At 25.5% G+C, this 23,742-nt stretch overlaps 3 protein-coding genes across 3 annotated transcripts; 1 reads left to right on the top strand and 2 right to left on the bottom strand.

The window, feature by feature from the left end:
• The first annotated feature begins 1,536 nt into the window (after nt 1–1,536).
• Nucleotides 1,537–6,680, top strand: LOC113560324 (general transcription and DNA repair factor IIH helicase subunit XPB). Its single transcript, XM_026966112.1, has 12 exons — nt 1,537–1,734; nt 2,394–2,483; nt 2,566–2,807; nt 2,899–3,210; nt 4,038–4,282; nt 4,352–4,458; nt 4,906–5,028; nt 5,093–5,266; nt 5,337–5,605; nt 5,678–5,842; nt 5,920–6,255; nt 6,316–6,680. Exons 1-12 carry the CDS (start codon nt 1,707–1,709, stop codon nt 6,550–6,552), a joined length of 2,328 nt encoding a protein of 775 aa, XP_026821913.1. The 5' UTR covers nt 1,537–1,706; the 3' UTR covers nt 6,553–6,680.
• LOC113560325 (calmodulin-A-like) lies at nt 3,043–10,880 on the bottom strand. The gene is made up of 7 exons (XM_026966113.1): nt 10,745–10,880; nt 10,571–10,677; nt 10,460–10,493; nt 7,665–7,766; nt 6,786–7,070; nt 6,681–6,723; nt 3,043–3,181 (listed from the first exon to the last, which is right to left on the bottom strand). The coding sequence occupies exons 2-6, from the start codon at nt 10,661–10,663 to the stop codon at nt 6,692–6,694; spliced, it is 546 nt and encodes a 181-aa protein (XP_026821914.1). The 5' UTR covers nt 10,664–10,677; nt 10,745–10,880; the 3' UTR covers nt 3,043–3,181; nt 6,681–6,691.
• Nucleotides 10,881–11,574: 694 nt separating this feature from the next.
• On the bottom strand, nt 11,575–22,543 carry LOC113549231 (cytochrome b5-related protein-like). The gene is made up of 6 exons (XM_026950435.1): nt 22,467–22,543; nt 13,514–13,734; nt 12,727–13,124; nt 12,444–12,632; nt 12,112–12,315; nt 11,575–11,928 (listed from the first exon to the last, which is right to left on the bottom strand). The coding sequence occupies exons 2-6, from the start codon at nt 13,715–13,717 to the stop codon at nt 11,634–11,636; spliced, it is 1,290 nt and encodes a 429-aa protein (XP_026806236.1). The 5' UTR covers nt 13,718–13,734; nt 22,467–22,543; the 3' UTR covers nt 11,575–11,633.
• Nucleotides 22,544–23,742: the final 1,199 nt, after the last annotated feature.

The following is a 23,742-nucleotide window of genomic DNA, read 5'->3' as shown; positions in this document are numbered from 1 at the left end:
CAATTTGAGGATAGAGCACATCAAAAATTTCAAAATTCTTTATGTCGCATTTGTGTACAGTGAGAGTCGACCTGGCTAAAATAGCAAAGTATCGAGTACTACACGGCAAGTAATAACGTATAGATACTCTTTAGTAATGGGCGGGGACAAAAAGTCTCGGATGCTACTGGTATTGTTAAGGGCTCTTCTTGTTTAAGAATTATATTATTAAATTTTTTATTATAGATTTTGTTGGCTGGGGCCCAATTGAGCAGCGAATGCAATTTAGTAATTGGTGCTTCATACAAAATAATGAAATATATTAAACAACAAAAAAAGAAAGTTAAATCTAAAACTGTTGATCAATAGTCGATACATAAACATTTATCACGATTTATTATTATATGTACAAGTACAATAATGAATAAAAAAAAAAAAATGAAAAAAATGCAAATCTATTAATTGTAATAAAAGTAATAAATTAATTGACAATAAATTGTCATTGTATGCATACAGATTTTTAATTTCCGTTTGGCGTTAAATAATTAATTAATTAAATAAATATACATCATACATATTATAAACCAACATTATAATATAACATTTAAGAGAAAAATGAGATACCTAATTCAAATAACATTTTCGGATTTAATCGATACTGAATCCAACTTAGTCTTAGATAAATATTGATAATGAAAAATTGTAAGTCAACAAAAAAGCCTGAATCTAAACTAAAAAAGTTTTCTGATACTCGAATCTTCTATACTATAGCATCGAAAGTTAAATTTATGGAAAAATTATAGTGTATTATAATAAAAATTGATACGTATGGCATACTATGAGTATGACAAATTGACAAATGTACGTTATGCACGGGAATTTTACAATATCATTAATTATAAATATAATTTTTTTTTAAATTTAATAATTCATGGACTCGTGGATATTTCGATTTTTTTCACGACGGTATTCTCCAATATTCAAATATTCGATTATTTAATGTCAAATTTAATTTCGCGCCTTTTTTTTCAAGACCGGATGATTGAATAATATCCCAGTTTGTTCGGCCACCTTGATTATGCTTATCAATTATAATTCCCAAACCGATTTGTGTCGAACCACTGACTAAAATAATATACCTAAATAGCTGCTATATTCCTTATATATTTTAATATAATATCTACCTTGTATATCTTAGTCCGTACTAACCTCATCTCTTTTCGAATGTCCATTATCCACTGGATAATATCCAGTGTCAACAGAACAAACTACAACATTTTATTTATATTTGTGTTATCTCTACATTCTTTTTTACTAATAAAATCTTCACGCTTTAGCCAACGATTTATCTAGAAACATTAATAATTTATCATAGTAAACAATATTGAAAATTTGTTTGACAAAATACTTTCCAAACGTTGAATAATTAATGTTTTGATGAATGAAAAATGGTAACCTGGTTGATACCATTATTGTTCTGTGATATCATAAAAACTGTTGATGGTACTTGATAATTTGATAGTAATATTCTTATCATAAACTGAGTTATTGTTTATGTTGTGACTTATTCATATTTAGTATTTCATTACCTACGCTGTTACAGAGGTGTATGTTCGCTAGTTGTTCTAAAATACTAATCACTATAATAAATAATAATCCGTATAATATATTATACCTTCGTATGCCTTAATTGTCCACCTCATAAGTTTACATTACATTAAATAAAAATGGGCAAAACAAGAAAAGAACATCCAGGTAATTTTATAGTTGTTTACTATAGTTCGAGAATAGTTTATAGACTAGTATTCTCAATAGTCAATACCAATAATAAACAATATTACCAAATTATACTAATATAATCATTAAGTTAAATTCTATATGTAGAATCAAAATAGTTGTTTATTTTTTTTTATTGATGTGGTCAAAGAGATTTTTTTATCAACTCATTAGACCATCGTGTTCCTGATGGAGCTAAAATAATTACAACTCTATAATATAGCATAATGTGCTGTATACTTTCATAATATATAATTTATAACATTATATCCTTTTAATAGAGCTATATTATAGAACTAAAAGACAACCTATTAGCATATATGTTAATATATGTATAAAATATTAAAATTTTAATTATCAAAAAAAAGTATTTTTATTATTTGTGTGTAATCACCTATAAGTTTTTTTTATCCATTTCTATATTTGGTAATAGTAATATAATTTTGGTGAACGAATAGTATGAATTTAATAATTTGGAATAATATTATTGCTATTCAAAACTTGAATTTTTACATTTAGTAATTTTATACACTTATAAATGATTATATTTTAAATTAACTTTATTTGGCTATATAATGTTGTATATTTTATAATGTATTGTTAATTATTCCCAAATTAAAAAAAAAAAAAAATTTTAGAGAAAAGAGGCAGAAAACGAAAGAAGGACGATTTTGATGAAAATTCTATGGGTTTGGATGATCCTGTATTATTAGCTGTTAATGAAGAAGGTAACTAGTCAAAATGTATTTTAAATAATATAATTATTGAAATTAAATATTTAAATAACATTTTCTTTAATTTTTAATTTAGAGGGTTTACCAAGTGCAGCTAAAAAATCTGCTGAAACTGCAATAAACAGTGTCGAAGATGAATTTGGAGCTAAGGACTATAGATCACAAATGAACCTTAAAATAGATCATGCATCTCGGCCATTATGGGTTGCTCCTGATGGGCATATATTTCTTGAATCATATTCTCCTGTGTATCGCCATGCTCATGACTTTATGATTGCTATTGCTGAACCTGTTTGTAGGCCAACTCATTTACACGAAGTAAATATTTTTCATTATATTTATTTTTTGTATACATCTAAAATTTGTTAGATTTTATAATTTAAATACAATTTATTTTTTTTTTTTTCAGTATAAATTAACTGCTTATTCATTGTATGCAGCTGTAAGTGTTGGATTAGAAACTAATGACATAATTGAATATTTGAAACGTTTAAGTAAGACAAGTATACCTGATGGTATAATAGAGTTTATAACTGTGTGTACACTTTCTTATGGAAAAGTTAAACTTGTACTTAAACATAATCGATATTTCATTGAATCACAACATCCAGACATTTTACAAAAGCTTCTTAAAGATCCTGTTATTGGTTCTTGTCGTCTTAAAAGGCTGGAGGATACTGATGCATTAATCACTGAAGAAAAAAAAATAGAAAAATCACATGTAATATACTCTTATTTATTTCTATTTTTAATCTAAAATATATTTTAGTGTTAGGCAAGTTAATTTTTAAAAGTAACCAAGTGACATATAATAAAAAAATAACTAGATTACTTTTTAGTTATTTGAATAAAATAAAAATACATTATATAGATATATTAGAATATACATATTAATTTTGTTTCAAAACATTTTTTAAAGTAAACACCTTGTTTTTTGGCTTAGATATGAAATTTATATAATATTTAATTGGTAAAGATTCAAATAAACAGACTAAGTATAGATAAAATGTAAAGTAATTTATTAATTTATTTTCAACAATTCTAGTATATTGACTAAGTTTTAGGCGATATTCGATATATTTATTAGCTAATATCTACAAATAAATCAATTACAACATACAATAGCTATTCTGTGCTATACTCTAGTAGTCGAGTCTATTGTCTATATATAGGTTGATGAATATTTTTGTCTAATGTTATTGTCCTTATTTTCCAATATTAAAAATGTTAAATAATATTCATCTAAAATAACCAATACCACCTATACTAAAAGTATTCTGTAACTTAATTATTGATTATAATATAGTTTCTACAAGCTTAGTTAAAATTATTACTTAAATAATTTCGATAAGCAATAATATATTTCTAATAAATGAGTTCTATTTAGTATCATACTTACAAAATTTTAAAAAAAAACTTATTATTATGTACTTAACAAAATATAAAATGTAACACTTATATTACACTTTTATTTTTCAGTTACTTATAAATAATAATTATATATTTATAATTTCATTATAAAGTAATAAATAATTTTATGTCTTCTAGTTTCCTGGAGATTCTTCAAAAGATAAAGAAGATAATTTGAACGATGTAGTTCCAAAAGATATAACAGATTTATATGAAAAAATTGATAAAGTTGAAGAAGAAGAAGAAGAAAAAACACAAAATCTTGTATCATTTGAAGTCCAACAAGAAAAAATTGAAATTATACAAAAGCGTTGTATTGAGATTGATACACCTCTTTTAGTTGAATATGATTTTAAAAACGATAAAGTCAATAAAGATATTAAGTAAATATATACTGTATATACTATTTAAGTTTATAATAACTAATTAGTAAATTTTAATTTTATCTGTAGTATAGATTTAAAACCTCAAGCGACATTAAGACCTTATCAAGAAAAGAGCTTAAGAAAAATGTTTGGGAATAGTCGTGCAAGATCAGGAATTATTGTATTACCATGTGGTAAGTATAAACTACATATATTATATTATAATATATTTTAATATATAACTAACAGTTGTTGTCTGATAACTCTGTGTAGCACTAAAACAATAACTCTCAGCATTTTTTAAAATTAACTAAATCTATTAATAATAAAACAACATATCTGATATGGTCAATACATTGCTTTGGACTTTAGTGTAAATAATACTTAAATAGCAATATTTATTTAATAAATACTCTTGATAATTTTCTATGTATTAATTGTCAGTTTATAAGTGATTACAGAGTAGGATAAACTAATTAATAGAAAAATTACTATTGAACTAAAGTGGCAACAATTCAATAGTCCACCAAGTCATATGATGTAAACTTTAAATAATACTTTTTACATTTAGAAAATACACACTCATTTTGTTTGCTAAAATAATGTAATTATAATATTTATATGTTCATTTTGGTTTTAAGGTGCTGGAAAAAGTTTAGTAGGGGTAACAGCTTGTTGTACTGTACGTAAACGTGCATTAGTCCTATGCAATTCAGCAGTATCAGTTGAACAATGGAAATATCAGTTTAAAATGTGGTCAACAGGTATTAATTATAATTTGGAAATTTAAAAGAATACATATTTAAAATTTTATAATTTGTTCCATAGCTGATGACAGTTTGGTGTGCAGATTTACATCTGATGTTAAAGACAAATTAATGGGTTGTGGTGTGTTCATTACAACTTATTCAATGATAACACACACACAAAAGAGGTCCTGGGAAGCTGAACAAACAATGAAATGGATTCAAGAGCAAGAATGGGGTATAATGGTATTGGATGGTAAGAAATATAACTTTCACAGTTTTTTCAATAGGAATTAATATGTATTATAAATGTTTTAATTTCATAGAAGTACATACCATACCAGCTAAAATGTTTCGACGTGTATTGACACTGGTTCAGTCACATTGCAAATTGGGCTTAACAGCCACATTATTACGAGAAGATGATAAAATTGCCGATTTAAACTTTTTAATTGGTCCTAAACTATATGAAGCTAACTGGTTGGAACTACAACAAAGAGGTTATATAGCCAAAGTTCAGTGCTCAGAAGTATGGTGTCCAATGGCTCCAGAATTTTATCGTGAATATTTAGCTACCAGAACATGTAAAAAAATGGTATAGTTATACAATTTTTATGTTTTTGAAATAATATAATAAATTATATTATTAATGTGTGTCTTTATACAGCTTTTTTTTGTGATGAATCCAAATAAATTTCGTGCTTGTCAATTTTTAATACGTTATCATGAACAACGAGGAGACAAAACTATTGTATTCTCTGATAATGTATTTGCCCTTAAAGAATATGCCTTAAAGTTGAGTAAACCTTATATTTATGGACCAACATCTCAGGTAACACATCTTTATAAATATTTTAAAGTTCTTCTAAATTAATAATTAATATGTATATATTATTTTTATATGTGTAGGCGGAAAGAATCCAAATATTGCAAAATTTTAAATTAAATCCAAAAGTGAATACCATATTTGTCAGTAAAGTTGCAGATACATCATTTGATTTGCCAGATGCTAATGTTCTTATACAAATTTCTTCTCATGGTGGAAGTCGGCGTCAAGAAGCTCAACGTCTAGGTCGTATCTTACGGGCTAAGAAAACTGCAATTGCTGAAGAATATAATGCGTTCTTCTATACCTTAGTATCGCAAGACACAATGGAAATGAGCTACTCAAGAAAACGACAAAGATTTCTTATTGATCAAGGATACAGTTACAAAGTGGTTACAAAACTGGCTGGAATGGATGAGGTACTTGACTAAAAACTAGTATACAACCATTTTGTAATTATGCTGTATTTTTTACTTTAGGATCCAGAGCTTTTTTATTCTAGTAGAGAAGACCAAGGTTTATTATTAAGTAAAGTCTTAGCAGCCAATGACACAGATGCAGATGAGGAAAGAATGCCGTATGAGGGTACATCTAAATCCTATAAGAAAATGTCTGGTAAAATGAGTTCTATGTCTGGTGCTGATGATGCAGTTTATGCAGAATTCAGAAGAAATTCTGGTGTAAAACATCCATTGTTCAAAAAATTCAGAAAGTGATGTTTATTATAATATCATATTTTTTACCTAATAAAATTAATGTTAATTTTTTAATCAAGTCAAATGTTTGTACTCCTGTAGTATTAAGTTTATAAAAAAAGAATTAAAACTATATCTATTTTGCTTACCGTTATTTGTTTTATTTCTTAGGACTTATTATTGTAATAAATTCTAAAATAGAAAATATTTTTATTATTTTTAATTTGATTGAAAAAATTAATATTCATCCTTACCTTTATAATCAATTTTCTTATCACCATTTAAATCTGCTTCTTTTATCATATCCTCAATTTCCTCATCAGTAAGACGTTCTCCGATACTGCACATTACTCGTTTGAGTTCATCAAATGTTATGAACCCATCACCATTTTTATCAAATACTTTGAATGCCTGGTGCATTTCTTCTTCACCATCTACTGCTCTTAATTTTCTAGCCATCATTAGTAAGAATTCATCGAACTCAATACTACCATTGCCATCTTTATCCACTTCTTTAACCATACCTCTTAAATCAGTTTCTAAACATAAATATTTAAAAGTTCAGAATCAATAATTATTTATTAAATGTATTTTTAGATATCAAGGAGATACTTAGAATTTAGATATAATAAATAATTTGAAAATATTGGTAAACAATGGGTTTTTTTTCCTTTTGTGTCATATTTGCTTTAAAATTGCTTTCTGGTAGTAAATTTGATTTAGTTGGTAGGACATTTGGAGAAGGATGGGTATAAGATAAAAAACCGTTACTTTTTTTAATAATGTTTAAAAGTCGACAAAATAATACGGGAAACATAATGTTTATATGATATCAGTTTACGACAAAAACCTATTTTGTTTTTTTTTTCGTTCTAATTAAAAGAACACTAAAATATTTATTTTAACATTTTCCATACACCATACGTAATAAAATGTTTGCTTTTACCAAGTTATTAAACATTTAACATTTTTCCATATTTGTATAGTAATATACAAATACTTATTTCTCAACTATTCGATTAAAAAAAGATTGGAAATGTAATAAAGGGTTCCTAAATTATTTTTATAATAGTTTAAAAATTTCAAAAATACATATTAAAATATCATCGTTAGAGTCATAAGAGTTTACCTACCAGTAGGTTTCTGTCCCAGAGATCTCATAACCACTCCTAATTCTGCCTCAGTAATCCGTCCATCGTGGTCTTTATCAAACAACATAAATGCTTCTTTGAATTCTAAACAAAAAACAAATTTATGAATATTATTTTTTCCATTTAAGTATGGTATAAAACATTGAAAGTTACAAAGCTGGGCATATTAACTGATTAAAATATATATATTTTTTTTAATATTATGTACTAAGTTGAAAGTTTGACAAAAATAAATGACAATAATGCCTAATCTACGCCTCTACGGGAATAATGATCATGTAGAACCAGCCAAATTTAGTTTATTTAATTTTGGGTAGAGGAAAATATTCTACAGGTCTACAGCTCGCATTGAACTTTGTTTTTCAATATTTTAATCTTAAACTTCATGTCTTTTAAAAAAATTAAATAATTTTAAGTTATTTTCATAAATTACTTTAAACAATTATTTGATAAAAAATAAGATTCAATGTTAAACGCGGATTGTATAAAGTTCTTTTAGTGAAAAATAAAACAGTTATTAAAATCTAACAATTCTACGAGGTTTGAGTCATTTTCACATTTTATACACCGTATTACCACAAGTACCATACCAACCCTTACAAGCAACAAAGTCACAACCATTACTCAGTACTCTTATAATAGGTTATCGAACAGTATAGATTAGTGGAAAAGTATTATAATAATTATTAGAGTGGTAACTAAAATATTATATAAATCTACATATTTTATAAAATTATATATATATTGCAAACAATTTTAAAAATTGACACCGGAAATATAAATAATGTAACAATACGAATATACGATTGTATACAGCTGAAATTAGATATAGTCAATTGTACACACAATATTATTCTAATATAAAAGTTGAGTGGCGCATTAATATGGAAAGAACAGCACAAGCAGCTATTCCAAATTCCAAGCGGAAATTTATCAATTATCACTAACAATACTCTAAGTACCTACGTCAGACTTAAGAAACATTACGGTTATTATACAGACATACAGTTAACGTCGTAAACGCAATGACACTATAATAATACTAGCCAGTACGTACTAATTTACAATATACCTACTATACTCATTTACGGTATAAGTACCTATTCTATGCATATATTATGGATGTATAAATATATTTTTCCCTATCATTATGATTTTTTAATGTCAACTGTTATTACAACTTAGGTTAAACTAATAAGTTTTAATTAATTTATACATCATATTAAATTGGTTAATAAATAATAGGTACCTCGTACCTATAATGATGGACAATGGCTACATCCTACTTCTACATGCCATGAATAATATTTATGTATTTACCATAAATTGCCTGAACATTAAACAATAATAAACGGTTTATTAATATTATCCAATTTTACCTTTGTCAGACAATTTTCCTCTATTATACTTAATTATTATTTATGTTATATTAAGATTAAATAATGCGACTGTATTCTGTAGGTGCTATATAGCCATATAGGTATATTTCAATATAAAATTATGCAAGTATCTAATAGTTATTCTCTGACTTTATGGAAGAATACAAAATTATATAGGTACAATTTACACTTTGTCAAGGCCGAATTAAGAACATATTGGGCCTAAGGGCTGAAATTTCATTTGGGCCCTTTTGACAAAACATGTTACACAAAGTCGCCCGCTACGCTCGCTAAAGGATACATTTGTCTAACTATTTCACAAACTGACAATTGCATTATAAAATTATAAAATTAATATATGTAATTTATGTCTATAAAAATAAAACTACCAATTGTAATATAATAAAAGTAAAAAGCTAATACTTTATATTTCATTAATTTTAATTCAAATTTTCATAGTAACTTTTAAATTTATTAACAGTATATAGGTACGTCTTATTTACATCAAATATCAAACAAAAATTAATATATAAAACAAAAACTTTTATCAAATACATTTTTTTTTCATTGCTTGCTTGAAGCTAACTCTCATAATCTTCCATTTAAATCTAATGATTTTAACAAATCATTCTCAGAATATAAAATCATTAGTACGTCTAAGTTTTCATTTATTGATGACGTTATTATCTATTGATAATTATGGAAATATGAAAATCTAAAATATGGAAATGGAAAATCACTGAAAAATGTGTATCAGATCAAAATTGTTGGCTCCTTTTACTTTGGTACTTGAAAGGACCCCGGAGTTTCCAGCCTTGCACTTTGTAGAGAAAAACATACTATTCATTGGCATTATTATTTATTATGCATTGAGAACAAATTAACAATAGGATTATTAAACGTATCGATGGATCTGATTTAATAAACAAGTTTTAATCTAATATAAAACTACGAAAAAAACTATTATTTTTTTGTAATGTAAATGAATAAAATAAAATGTTTATTTATGTTTTTAAATAATTTAATTTGCATGTACAATTATAACGAGAATAAAAGATTGTATTGTTTTATAAATGTAATATAAAATTAATTGGTGGTTATTGTTATTTATAGTTTATACCTATTATATAGTCCATGCATCCGTGGCTGTTTTAAGTACCTATTACTTGGATACTTGTTAAATTTTATTATACATATTAGTAATATAATTTCTAAATTATTTTAGATCAAAATATATTGAAGGAATTAATACGTTAGGTTATAATATAAATAATATCAATGTAGTATACTATATAATAAATTACTTATAAATTATACCTATTATATATTGTAATTAGGAAGCTTTATGTTCAATAATACAGTGATTAACTGAATAAATAAATAAACAAACAAATTTACCCGCAACTTGATCTTCAGACAAACCATATTCATTCTGAAATAAAATGTTGTTTAAGTGTTCTTACTTCTCGTTATAAGTTATTTAAAATAATAAATAATGTTAGGTAGTACTGATTGAGTCCGTATGTCATATCTACTCGTCAGTTTCCTTATTCTCGAATATTCATTTTTATAATGGTCATTATCACTATTTTTTGCACTCATTTTACTTTATATACCTGTAGACAATTATTTGATTGATTTTTAGTAATTAATAAATAATCAGTTGTTATTAAAAAAAATTACTATTTAAAAAACTAAAAATTTGAACCACATTTTCCGAGTAAATAAAACGTGGACCCGTGCACGGTATAATTTTAATATAAATATTAAATATACTAAGTATTATTTACGAGAAAAAGAAAAAGAAATTGGCGCCGTCATCTTCAGAAAGTTGGATGTGTTTATTATTTGTGTTATTAATATATATTAATACACGCATATAAACGTCTCCCACTGCAGAAAATAAGCCAATTTATTTTTAGACGAAAGTGTTAAACACTTAAACTGCTAGTGGATGAAAAATTATACACGATATTATTAATAAGTAGGTAATAATAACTAAAAAAATACGCATATTAAATTAATACAATTTTTAATCAATGATGATTTTTTAATCCGTGGTTGATACCTATAAGACATTGATACAATGATAAGAAATTTTTACATATTATTATTATAAATATCGTGTGTCTACTACCCAATAAAATGTATGTAAAACGTAAAAATACATATTATATAATACCCTTATTCAATATAGTAATCTATTCGTAATGAACTAGGAATGTTATGAGTTAATAAAAAAAATTGAATTGTAAATTATCTAGAAATTATAATGTATATAATTCATAATATATATATATTAGGTACATAATGTTATATGTATTATTTTAATAAATATTTTAAATTAATACATTTGTATCATAACTCAAAGCTACGAGAGTGATAATATAATTCATTGTAAACGATTGCAGGTTGACTGGTAAAATGTATTAACAATTGTCAATTTGCACTTAATTATACTAGTGCTTAAATTTCGTAGTGAAATAAATTGTTAAAAAAGCATCTACGTATAATTGCTAAATTGGCTTAATAATTTAAGTTTTAAAATAAAACATAACATTTTTCATTTAAGTCAGTTTAAACAATGTTTTCTCTTCGGATTGTTTGGAGTCAGGCGAACCAATTGTTTAAACTGTCCGCGTATAATAGATGTGAATGGTGTCGATGCTCTATCCAATCCAAATTCTTCACATGTATTTAGGAAAGTACCTTGTAAGAATGGTATTAAACTGTGATCTAAAGCTGGAAATAAATGATGCAATGTGTGATCACTAAATGTTACCAAAGATACAAATATATTATCAGTTATTTCATTTCGTTCCACGCTGGTGTCAATTTGATGAAGTCCCCAATCGATGTCTTTACCACTAAATAAAGTAATATAATTATATATTAGTAAATAATTGTATCTAATTAAGCACGTGAGTACAGTTTTCTCATTAAATGAATGATAAAAAAAGTTTCGGTACAAATGTAAAATGCACATGGTATACAACGTTAATTATTCAACTAATAATAATAATATTTTTTAATATTCGATTTATTTTTACTTGATATTGTCTCCGTCATGGAAGTTATTAGGAAAATGATGAGAAACGCTGAATCCAAGGAATGAAAACACAAAGCTACTCGTCAGTATCATAATAAGCCACATATTAAACACTGAACCAATGGTCATATTGCCACACAGCATCAATATAACAGGTATAACGAACATTAGAAGGTCGGCTTTATCATTCTTGCGTTTAAACGTTCTAAAATACATATTATTTAATGTTTATAAACCTTTATACATACGATATAATTATAAATCATTTTTAGGTATTATAATTATATATAACATTTCTAAGTCCCGATTGTTATAATAATTGTATAAACTTACCTAATGACAAATTGTCCTGGTGCAATGAGAGGATATACAATGAGAGTGAGATACGGCACATACCGAACTAATGGTGGTTTGTCATTGGTCGGAAACCAATGAATAAACGGATGCAACAATGTCATCTCTAAGTCTTGTACAGTATTGGTGTAAACGTGGTGACTGATTACATGCGATATTCTCCATTCTCTATTTTACACAATGAATTTAAAAATATTATAATTATTACTGAATAAGTACATTATCGACTATTGATAAAGCCATTATGTTGTATTTAACCCACCGCACTGAAAACATGCTTAGCTGCATGTAATACATCCTCCAATTGTCCTTAAGGTGAGTGAAATTATGACTGGCAACGGTTCCAAGCGCCAAACTGATACCCGCTAATAAGGCCAAAAATTTGCTTTGCGTTTGAGCGACCGTCGCGCAGAGGATTAGTGTTGCGAAGAACCAAGTATCGATAACCAGTTTAGATTTAATTGAAATATCACGATGGTTAATATCAGATAATTTCTTATTAACTCTAGACTTCAATATATTATAAAATCCATCGGGTTTGAACGTGAAAGGTGATTTCCTCGGTATCTTTGCTTGACACACGTAGAATGTACGCAACACTTTCGTTGCGGCTTTTTGATTAACATGATACGTTTCAAATAACTCTGTGATATCCGTACCCTAAATATGATGCATATATTAATAACACGTGATTATAATGATTAAATTTGGAGATTTTTCTGTTAATTGTCATTTACATTATTATTCGATAACAAATTACAATATTAATAAATTAATAAACCTAATGAATTTTTCTTCTAAATTAAGTTAAATACTATATTATATTATTTCAGAATAAAATAAAAGTTTTCATCATTGACACTAATGGGTAATCATCGATAAAAATAATATACCTACGTAATGTCTAATCATTTGAAACTTCAAAATAAGTAAATAATATATATATATATATATATATATATATCATAATTCAGAATATAATGCCACTTTGTATACATATGGAAATGGCGTGTACCAATAAACTTTTTTATTTTCTATAAAATATATACTTTTGTAATTTCTAGCCATTGTGATCCTCCGGGGTGCTTATATATCCATTGTTTAAGATCATACAATCCATCGTAAATTCTCCATAACCCGTCTGCGCCATCTTCCTTTCGGCGTGCTTCAATCCAACTGTCTGCCGATCTTATATTGTTATCTGTACTTATTAAATTATTCCATACAGGCCAACTACTAATTCTCGGAGCCATTTATGTATTATATAGTTCTAAGATAAAATTATAAAAAAATCAGAAATTTTTCTCTTTATTACACCGTATATAATATAAAAATTAAACGTATTAAAACATCTTTATTAATAATAAAATCATGAGAATAACTGTAAATATATTAACTTATAAGTATGAAATATTGAACATTATATTCAATAATTTAATGTATTAATTACTACTCACTAGCTATTATAGTAAGTGAATATAATGCATGTAACTTACTAACATAGAAAATTGTTGTTTAAATATTTTTTCACATAAAACATATTCAATAGCATATAATTTTTTAATTCTTTATTACACAGGATGGTAAAGTATAGATTTAACAAACTGTGTCGAAAGAATATAATTTAAGTTATAGAGAAGTGAAGTGTATCATTAAATTATTAAGTAATAACCACGTAATTTAAATAAATTATCGAAAATGTCTGTAGCATCTAGTTAAAAGAAGATTAATAAAAATCAATTGTATCCTAATATCATATCGTTAAGTTAAAATATGTATGTTAATAAACTATAAAAACCTATAACTTATAGGAGTTAGGATGATTATATTTTCATAAAAAAAAAACTAGATAAATAATTTTGACTGAACTCAAACATAATTCTAAAAACTGTTTAGTAATTTTTATATTTTTGATGATTGAAGATAATATTTGCCTGTTATATATTTGTGTATGACCAAGTCATATTTTTAAAATCAATATAAAACAATAAGGATATATTTTATACATTTTTTTCGTGTATATGTGTTTGTTTTACGCACGCATAGATACCTATAAGAATAAGTAAAATAATATGGAGATAATTGAATTAAAAATGGGACTAAAAAAGTCCCGTTAAAAGTTCGTCAAGACGAAGGGACACGATGTTCAAAAAGAGAAATTCCCATTTTAAATGTGACGTATGATTATACTCCACAACGGTGAATCTGAATTGCATGCCACCTCTTACTGCAGATATCTGTCTAAAATCTAAAAAATTGTATACTGTGTATAATTTTATTTATCACAATTAAATTTTTTTTTTTTTGAACTTCATTTAATTTTTTGAAAAGAGAAAAATAAATCATTCTATATTTTTTTTTAATTACTCTTATTTATTTATTCATAAAAAACAGTTTGATTAGTCTTTTCAAATTATTAAAATTAAAGTGAAATTTGTCTTATTACTTTCAGTAGCAGATTTGATTCGTCTCCTGGGGTGAGGGGGCAATATCCTTTTGGTCCAAAAATTCTACTTTTAACTATTTACTCAATTAGGCCTGTATAGAGGGAAAATACATCAATATATGTATCCAATAGTAAAAGGTGCAGGTAAAAATATAAAATAAATAGGTAGTTATATTAAACAATTAAAAACAAATTTATGTGTTTGTTTAAGATACAAAATCTAGATTCCTTTTTTTTATCGATATAAATCGATTAATTATATTTTAAAATGATGTATTGTATATTTGTACTCTCTGTGAATATAAATTCCTACTAATCTATCTTGACCCATTTGTGACCACAACTATATGTTTTTAATCTAAGGTGCAAAAGCAAAAGCAGTATTACAATTAATTTTCAAGCTAAGTAATAATAATTATACCTACGAAGCGTGGAAAAGCTGCGTTCAGCCATAAACACTTACTGATAAAGTCCCTATAATATCTTAATGTGATAGCATAACTATCTGCAGAAGCCGTGGTTATAATTTATAAACACGGAACTTCTATACAGATTTCTGAAAGAAATTATTATTTAGTTTATGATGTCTAGGTGGAGCTATGGCCCCTATTGTCCTCCTAAACGTGGCGACTGCCTACTTTAGCAGACGTATAATACAGGCTAGATGTACCTATAAAATAAATTCATACAATAAAATCTTACGCACAATGTTGATTAAATAAAATATTACATTTAATTTACCAAAATTATAATATGTACATATTTTTTTAAAACAATTAAATTACATAGTGTAAAAAGTAAAATGTTGTTTTTTAAAAAAAAGTAAAAAAAATATTTAAGCTGTGTACATAAGTTCGTTTTAACTGTTTTAAGTAAAATTGTACACGACATGAAAATCAGTCAGACCACTAAAAAAGATGTGACATGACATTCGGACAAACCCTTGTAATAAGAGTTGGTATGCAATCTGGATACAGTCACTCTAACACGTCTCTTCAGAGTTAAATGACCTCGACATAAACGAATTGATAATGGGTATATAGTTATTGCCGTTATTGGTATTAACGATATTTGTCGATAAGAACAAAAATAAAACTTACTATTTTTGGGGGCCATCACTTATATACCTATATTAATTATGTGAACAATTTAAAACGGGTCTAAAGGGAAAAATTTTATATAGACTGACTAAAAAACATCAGTCAATACGCGAGCTTTTTGTTTAACTTTTAAAACAAAAATCACAAAAAAAATCTCTGTAAAAAATCTATAAAAATACGAGATCATAAAAATATATTCACCGTTGATATAATTAATAATATTTTAAAGAAAACAAATTCTAAATCCATAGTTACAATTTATATTAAAAATACCATTAGTTTATAATTATAGTAATTATAGTCATAATTATAAATTTTAACACTTTACGCTTTACCGCTTACCTATATGGCTAATGGCTTTATTAGAATATTTCCGTAATATATTAAAATAATATATAATGTTTAGTCTTTATGCAAAATATAATATAGGAAATACCTATATAGGAGTATATTTTAGCAAACCACAGTCTGTAATAATCAACAATTAAAAAACGACATTTATATTTTATTATTATATTATGCTAATGTCTGATGCGTATTTTTCGATATTTATGATTTTTAATAGGACAAAAGATGAATTTTCAAGATTATTAGCTGGCCGCAACGATATATTATTGAATATGTAGTCATTTTAAGTAGATTTAAACTTTCTCCACCTACCTTTAATAAAATAAATAATAATTAATTATTGTTGAAAATTATCAATATACTAGGTCTACTATAGTCTAACAACACCCGCAAGCTATACGTACATAATGAGTCCTAACTATAGCCTATTATGGAATGAAGCCAAAGTAGTAGGTACGACGTAATTGACAATAATGATGATAACAATCAAAGTAGGATGTATAGTATAATGATTAACTATGATTTATACCATTGTAAATTCCACCGATTATCTATTTTTTGCATGTTAATTCCACCAGTAGGATTATTTACACGAAAAACATGTAAATTCCATTGGAACTATAATTTTTTGACCAATTAAATTATTATTATTCGTTATTTTAAACACTGGGTTAAAACCACAAAGATTATAACTAGATAATTTAAATAGTTTTAGTCTACGTGGTTAAAACTAAATTTGAGTATTTAATTACATAATTTTCCTCATCACTATTTAAGGCCAAAATTAATCACACAACGCGTCCAATGTCATAATTTTCATTGCTTAAATATTTAATATTTTAATTGTTATTGTATAATTAATTTACATATATATTATAATTCATCCGACCATAAGATTGACTACCTAATGTATCGTTGGAATTGGTGAAATCTGACACATACCTACGGGCCACTGCCCACTGCTCAGAGCTCATATATTACAAATATATTATTAAAATTACATTTTAAGCGACACACCATACTAAATTAAAAAATTGCCTCTTGATCATAATTTTGGATTACGTTAGTATATTTTTATTTATTTTAACAAAATCTAAAATCTAATGCCTATGCTATTTGTTTATTATTTGAGGTTTTTATTTTATTAGCCAAGAAATAAAAGGTTCAATTATATAGGTAACAGGTGCAGGTATAGAAATGGTTCAACCTTAAACTTTTTGCAGTGAATAATTTTCCGTTGACGTATTACAGATATATTAGTTGTTTTCTATTTTACGAGTTCCCAGAATTTTAGCCAATGTGTAAATAATATAATTTCCGTGCATCGTCATTTCAATTTAATGAATTGAATAGTGCTACTTCTTTGTTGTAACGGTCACTTAATTTCCTGGTTGATATGCAAAAATGACTTCTGCTTTCTGCAGGTTATTAAAAACAATATTATTACTTATGACTTATTAGCATAATTAAAAAAGTTAAATTGTCAACGAAATGGGTAAAATGTAAAACATAATTACTTACTTACATAATATTTAATATCAAAATATATTATAAAATATGATAAGTATAATAACTTTAAGCACTATAAGGATATAATAATATTTATTAATTGATTTTATTAATTGATTAACTATTCTTGCTTGTATTATATTATAATTATAATAATTGTATAAATACGTTATCATAGATAGTCAAATGTTATAGGTAAACCAAAAAAAATGAAAAATTACAGAATACATTTTATGACAATATATATATTATATTATACATTACATATTATAACTTTGTATAGATTTTGAAGATTATAGGAAATTTATCTTTTAATCCACACACATAAAGTACAAACTTATTCAATTTATTACCAGAAAAAACTATCAAAATTAAGGATTGAAGCGTTTTTACAGCTTCAAAAACTAATTTAAATAGGGCCAAAATAACCGGGAATGGTAAACTGAGTTCCCAAATAATTGGTCGGATATTGGGGCTAGATAAATTGAGTCCAGAAAACTTTAACGTGCTAGGTAAACTGAGTCCCGACTAATAATATTTTTCAATAGAATAATTTATAAAAAACAACGATGTACCTACTTAAAAATAACAATTCTCTACATTCAATGAGTATACTGTAAAATAACTAGTCACCAATTAATGATTATCAATTACCGATTTGCTTATTTAAATACATTTAAATAGATACATATATAAAAATACATAGCAAAGAGATAATTAAAATGAAAAAATAACAATAGAAAAAATAAATTAATAATAAATATATGTTGAAATATAAAAATAAAAATATTTCAAGATTTGAATTCGTTAAGAACATATCAAATACATTGTTACCATGTACGTAATAACAATAAATAGTAATAAATAAAAAAAATTTGACTTAAATTTGTGTATTATATATTTAATTAATTGTGATTTTTATGTACAACTACGTAATGATTTATATTAAATATTAAAAACAAAAAAGCACATTTTTAACCACGTCAGTTATGTTAACATAACAGATAGTACTAAACCTGTAAAAGTGAGAAAGAAAATGTGCTGTTTTGGAAACTAAACGTATTATAACCAAGGACTCAGTTTACCACAAAAACGGTATTTCGGACCCAATTAACCTAGTCCCGAAATAACTGTAAGTTTTGGTACGAAAATTATTATAAAATTTTAGCAGCAAATTAGTATGGGCTATACTATATTTCCTTGAAGCAAATTAAGACTAGTGCATGAAACATAAAAGATCTATAAGGTTTTCTGAAACTATTACTATGTCTATATCGTTTAAATCTGTAATTTCTTTACATTATAATGTGTAATATTGAATCTAGGTACTTATACTTCAGACTTTCAGAGGGTAAACGCAATCGAAACTTGGAAAATACAACTGTCTAAAACAATACAATTATACAATTTCTGAAATAGTTTATAATATTAAAACATTTAAAACATATAGAAGTATAAAATAAACCAAACTAAATTCATTAAAAATAATAAAAATGCATTGTGTTATATAGAAAAGTAAAGTATTAATATGCGAGTGAAGCGAGGAATTTTTTAGCCTGCTATAATTTATAAAGGTTAATTTTACAGAGAATTGTAGAATTTTGTAAATAAAAAAGTATAGGCCTCTCTTATGCGTGTACCCTTGAAAAAATTGCAAAAACATTACTGATTATGCGTAATATTTTGGCCTCGAAACATATATAAATATACAAATTAAAATTATATCGGTCTTATTATGAATGTATTATGTATAATAGCTTTGAGAATATACATACCTTTTTTTCCTATACCTACACTAAAAACAATTTCTTTAAACTATTATAATTTAATACTGATATCCATATACATTAAATCATTATAGGTATATACGTATAGTTTATAAGTAATAAATTAACTACGTAAAAAATAATAAGCATTTCGTGGTAATTGTGTTTTAAGTTTTCTCGATGGATTGTTAGAGACGGTGATTTTGATTAGAGTAAAGTTTAAAATGGAATTTTTTGCATTGTCGAGTTATTGTTAAATGTTGGTAATTGACATTATTGTCTATTAGCACTATTATCAGTGGCAATGAGATTCAGTTATTTGATTAAGATAAGAAGGCTTCTAAAGGTCTTATATTATATTATAGAGGGCTTTATTGCTTGACCCCAAATTTTAATACTGTAAAACCAAAGAGGGTTATGATTATTTTATACATTAAGAATTTGTTTTTTAAAATTCGTTGAATGGGACAGTTATTAGTGGACCGAGGCGTTTATTAGAATGTTTTATTTTGTTTTTGGTATATTGAGCTGGGTCATTGTAAACTCTCCCGGGTCTACTTCAGGACTACTTAACAGAAACATGTAAACTTTCCCGGGTTTTCAGTACTACGTATTTAATTTAATAAAAATCATAAAATAAATCTAATATAAATTTAAGTTTCATTTAAAAATAGTCAATCATATAATAATAATAATATAATTGATGCCTTTAACTTCTATGTACTATAATATAGTCAAAATACAATAAAAAATAAAAATTCATAAAATAAATCTGAGATACAAAATATATACAAAATATATAATACAATTAAAATGTTTAAATTAAATTTTTTTTTTTTTTTTTGATAATAGAAACAGATTTTAAAAAACTTATGGTATCTATTTCTTTGTCTTTATAATCTAATATTTTTTAATATATAGTTTTTTCGTTATTTTTTGTATTACAGTTTTTACTTGTTTTGTTTAATTTATTGCAACTTTGAATAATGTATATTTCAGTTTGAAAATGTTGACCCGGAAGAGTTTATACATTTACTCAGATAAACATAATGTTGACCCGGGAGAGTTTACCATCGGGAGAGTTTACCACCGCCCATTGAACCAGCTGCCCAGGTAAACCTTTTGTCCAGATGAACTTCTAACTATAAAGGTTCCATTTTAAGAAATTAATTTTAGTATAATACATTGTTAAATGATAGCTGAGGGCATTTGTTTCTCCTAAATGTGAAAAATATGTTGACCAAGTTATTTTGGTTTATATTGATTTTCCATTTATTGGACCAATTTGAAATTTTGTTTTGGTGATATTTGTTTATCATAGACTAAGCTGTTCTAATAAATGTTTACAAATTTACAATTCATACTGAAGCTCAATTAGTCAATTTGTTATAAGTATATATACAGATGCATAGCTACTCAAAAATAAAAATGTGTAGTAATAATTATATTAATAATAATTTAAGAGTATTTTAATACGTAATAGAAAAAATAATAAAAGTTATTCGTATTTAGGTTAATTTTTTGTTAGTTAATATTTTAATATTTAATGTATCAATACATTTAACATCTCTATTTAAAATTTGACCGTCGTTACCTGGTAGAATGAAATTTGGTAGTGTACTAATTATGTTATTGTAAAGAAATTAAGATTTAATATAAACAATTGTAATTTTAAACTAAACTGTTACACTGAAATTTAGTTTGTAAAATTGTAGCTTTATATTTACCTATTGTTAAATTGTTCGTCGGGCTTACATTAATACATTACAAAATTAAGTAAAAAAATAAAATGGAAATCATGGATATTTGTGTGATATGCAAGTTATTTACTATAATTAGAAAATTTAGAATTTTTTTTTATTTTAGTGTACACATGTCCGTAGATTAGGTGCATAATTCATAAAAAGTATTTAACAGAAACGTTTTTTTCAATAGAATAGGAAATCGTGTACTTTTTGTTTCTAGCGGATAAGAGCTAATCATAAATTAGGAAACCAGTAGTTTTTTTAGGTGAAAAAGTGCCATGCCTCTCCAAATTACATTTAATATTAGAATAAATTATGATTTTATCGTTTATAAGCAAGCATTATGATAATGTTCGTCACTCATCAATATTAAATAATTAATTTTTAGTACTAATAATGGAATAAGACAGTACACCTATTATCTAAAACAGACAACATTAATACTTAAAATTATGAGTTGAACTATTAAAGTTTTTACTAGTAACTAACATTAAACAATGCTATTTAATGAAACGCCTAATACATAATTTTATATTCTAACAAAATCAAAACCAATGTTAAGTAATATATAATTTAACTAGGTATTATAGGTATTTTATAAATAATCCGTTATTCTACTAAGTTTAACAATTCTTATTTTTTGTTTTGTATAAACAATTAAAATACTTTTACAATACCGCATGCGACAATTGTCTATGGTGTTGAGTGTTAATTATTGTTAGTTATTACGATTATAATATAGCCGATTAGCCACTAATTGCTAGGCAATTTAAAATAATAAACATTTTATTGTGTGTTTGGCAGACAGATGTCAGATTATTCGCAACAGATTTGACACCTTTAGACAGATGCACTTACACCTCCATGTCACCACTTATTAATACGCAATTACGGAACATTGATTTTAATTGAATCTTATCGTATCCTTATTGTATATTTTTCTATCACAAAAATGTATTTAAAATTTAAGTTTCTTTAAAAAATAAAATCAATAAATTAATGAAAAAATCGATTGAAAATATAAAAATATATTAACTACATCTACATAAACATAATTACAAAATGTCTTAAAATATAGTTTTACTTACCTATTTTAAAAAAAATTGAAAATACAATTGTGGAATCAAACAATTAATAATAACTTGTCGAATAATGAAAACAAGCAATGTGTGTAGCTCAGACAATTATCAATTGAAATACATTTGAGTCAAACAACGGGCAACTCGGGAACTATATGCTAAGGTTTAGAAGTCTCCACCAATAATATACAAGGACAATCATGTTTACTTACTTCTACATATTATGAATAAAAAAAATTAAATATAATTTAAATAATAATTTAAATTTTCATCGTGATTATAATAAATAGTCACTTAGTTTCGACAAATTAATTGCTCAATAAGCTTAAAATTCAAGCAATTCATTTTAAGTCCATGATTACAATCAGTTAAAACATAGTTTAATGTTCATTAATTATATATTATTTACACATTATACACTTATTATATAATATCTATAATATCTGTAATGTGTTCCTAAAACAAATTATTTGCCATCGCAAATTTAGCAAAACTATAAATTAGTGTATGATTATGATAGTTATTATATATGTAACGTAACGGCTTACCTACTATTTTTCGAGTGAGAACTTCCATCAAACATTAGGTTTATAATGATACATGAATACTTTCTCTAACTTAACCTGATGGCTGTTACTTAAGTCAATGTTTATAGCTACAGTATATTTAAAAAGTTTGAAAACCTATTATTTTCCTAATGAAAATCTTTAAATTCTGGTTTTTGAATATCAAGAAAAATCGTCTACAACGTGCATTTATTAATATGCTAGACGCTAAAGGACCCTTATTACAATTGTTATATTATATATTATATAATATACAATAATATGCAATGTATTTTTTACCACCATAAATAAATAATAATATTTACTATATTGTTTAATAATTTATTATTATAGGTCAATAAATTAGAATAATCCGTAAACCAGTTTAATTATTAAATAATTTACATATTATATAGTATAAAATTATTACTTACTATGATTAATTATAATTAAAATATAGTTAAGGTGTTATCGTCGTTGCGATAACGACTGTGACAAAGGTTTATTGATAAATACTCTGTGGAGACGGTTTGGGGCTATTTAACAGATCATCTAGTGGTGGGACAGAAAAGAAAGTTATCCCCCCCCCCTAAACAAACACTACTTTATTTACAAATTACAAAATAAAATGTATACATTTTTTTCATATTTATAAAAGTCTTATAATAACATCAACAGATTCTATATTGTCTCTATCGTACTTATACGCCGTGAAGCCAATATATTATATAGTATGTATG

This window comes from Rhopalosiphum maidis, chromosome 1, assembly GCF_003676215.2.
Source record: "Rhopalosiphum maidis isolate BTI-1 chromosome 1, ASM367621v3, whole genome shotgun sequence".
Lineage (NCBI taxonomy): Eukaryota > Metazoa > Arthropoda > Insecta > Hemiptera > Aphididae > Rhopalosiphum > Rhopalosiphum maidis.
Note: the sequence above shows the minus strand (reverse complement) of the source record. Positions and strands in the feature narration are given on the sequence as shown.

Excerpts from the sequence above, each read along its gene's own strand:
- LOC113560324 (XM_026966112.1), top strand. The coding sequence starts at position 1,707 with ATGGGCAAAACAAGAAAAGAACATCCAG. Across the intron at positions 1,735-2,393 it reads AACAAGAAAAGAACATCCAG|AGAAAAGAGGCAGAAAACGA; the intron begins GTAATTTTATAG and ends AAAAAATTTTAG. Across the intron at positions 5,843-5,919 it reads TTTATGGACCAACATCTCAG|GCGGAAAGAATCCAAATATT; the intron begins GTAACACATCTT and ends TTATATGTGTAG.
- LOC113560325 (XM_026966113.1), bottom strand. The coding sequence starts at position 10,663 with ATGAGTGCAAAAAATAGTGATAATGACCATTATAAAAATGAATATTCG. Across the intron at positions 7,767-10,459 it reads GTCTGAAGATCAAGTTGCGG|AATTCAAAGAAGCATTTATG; the intron begins GTAAATTTGTTT and ends TTTTTTGTTTAG. Across the intron at positions 7,071-7,664 it reads TCTGGGACAGAAACCTACTG|AAACTGATTTAAGAGGTATG; the intron begins GTAGGTAAACTC and ends ATTTATGTTTAG.
- LOC113549231 (XM_026950435.1), bottom strand. The coding sequence starts at position 13,717 with ATGGCTCCGAGAATTAGTAGTTGGCCTGTATGGAATAATTTAATAAGT. Across the intron at positions 12,316-12,443 it reads CCAGGACAATTTGTCATTAG|AACGTTTAAACGCAAGAATG; the intron begins GTAAGTTTATAC and ends TATGTATTTTAG. Across the intron at positions 11,929-12,111 it reads CATGACGGAGACAATATCAA|TGGTAAAGACATCGATTGGG; the intron begins GTAAAAATAAAT and ends TACTTTATTTAG.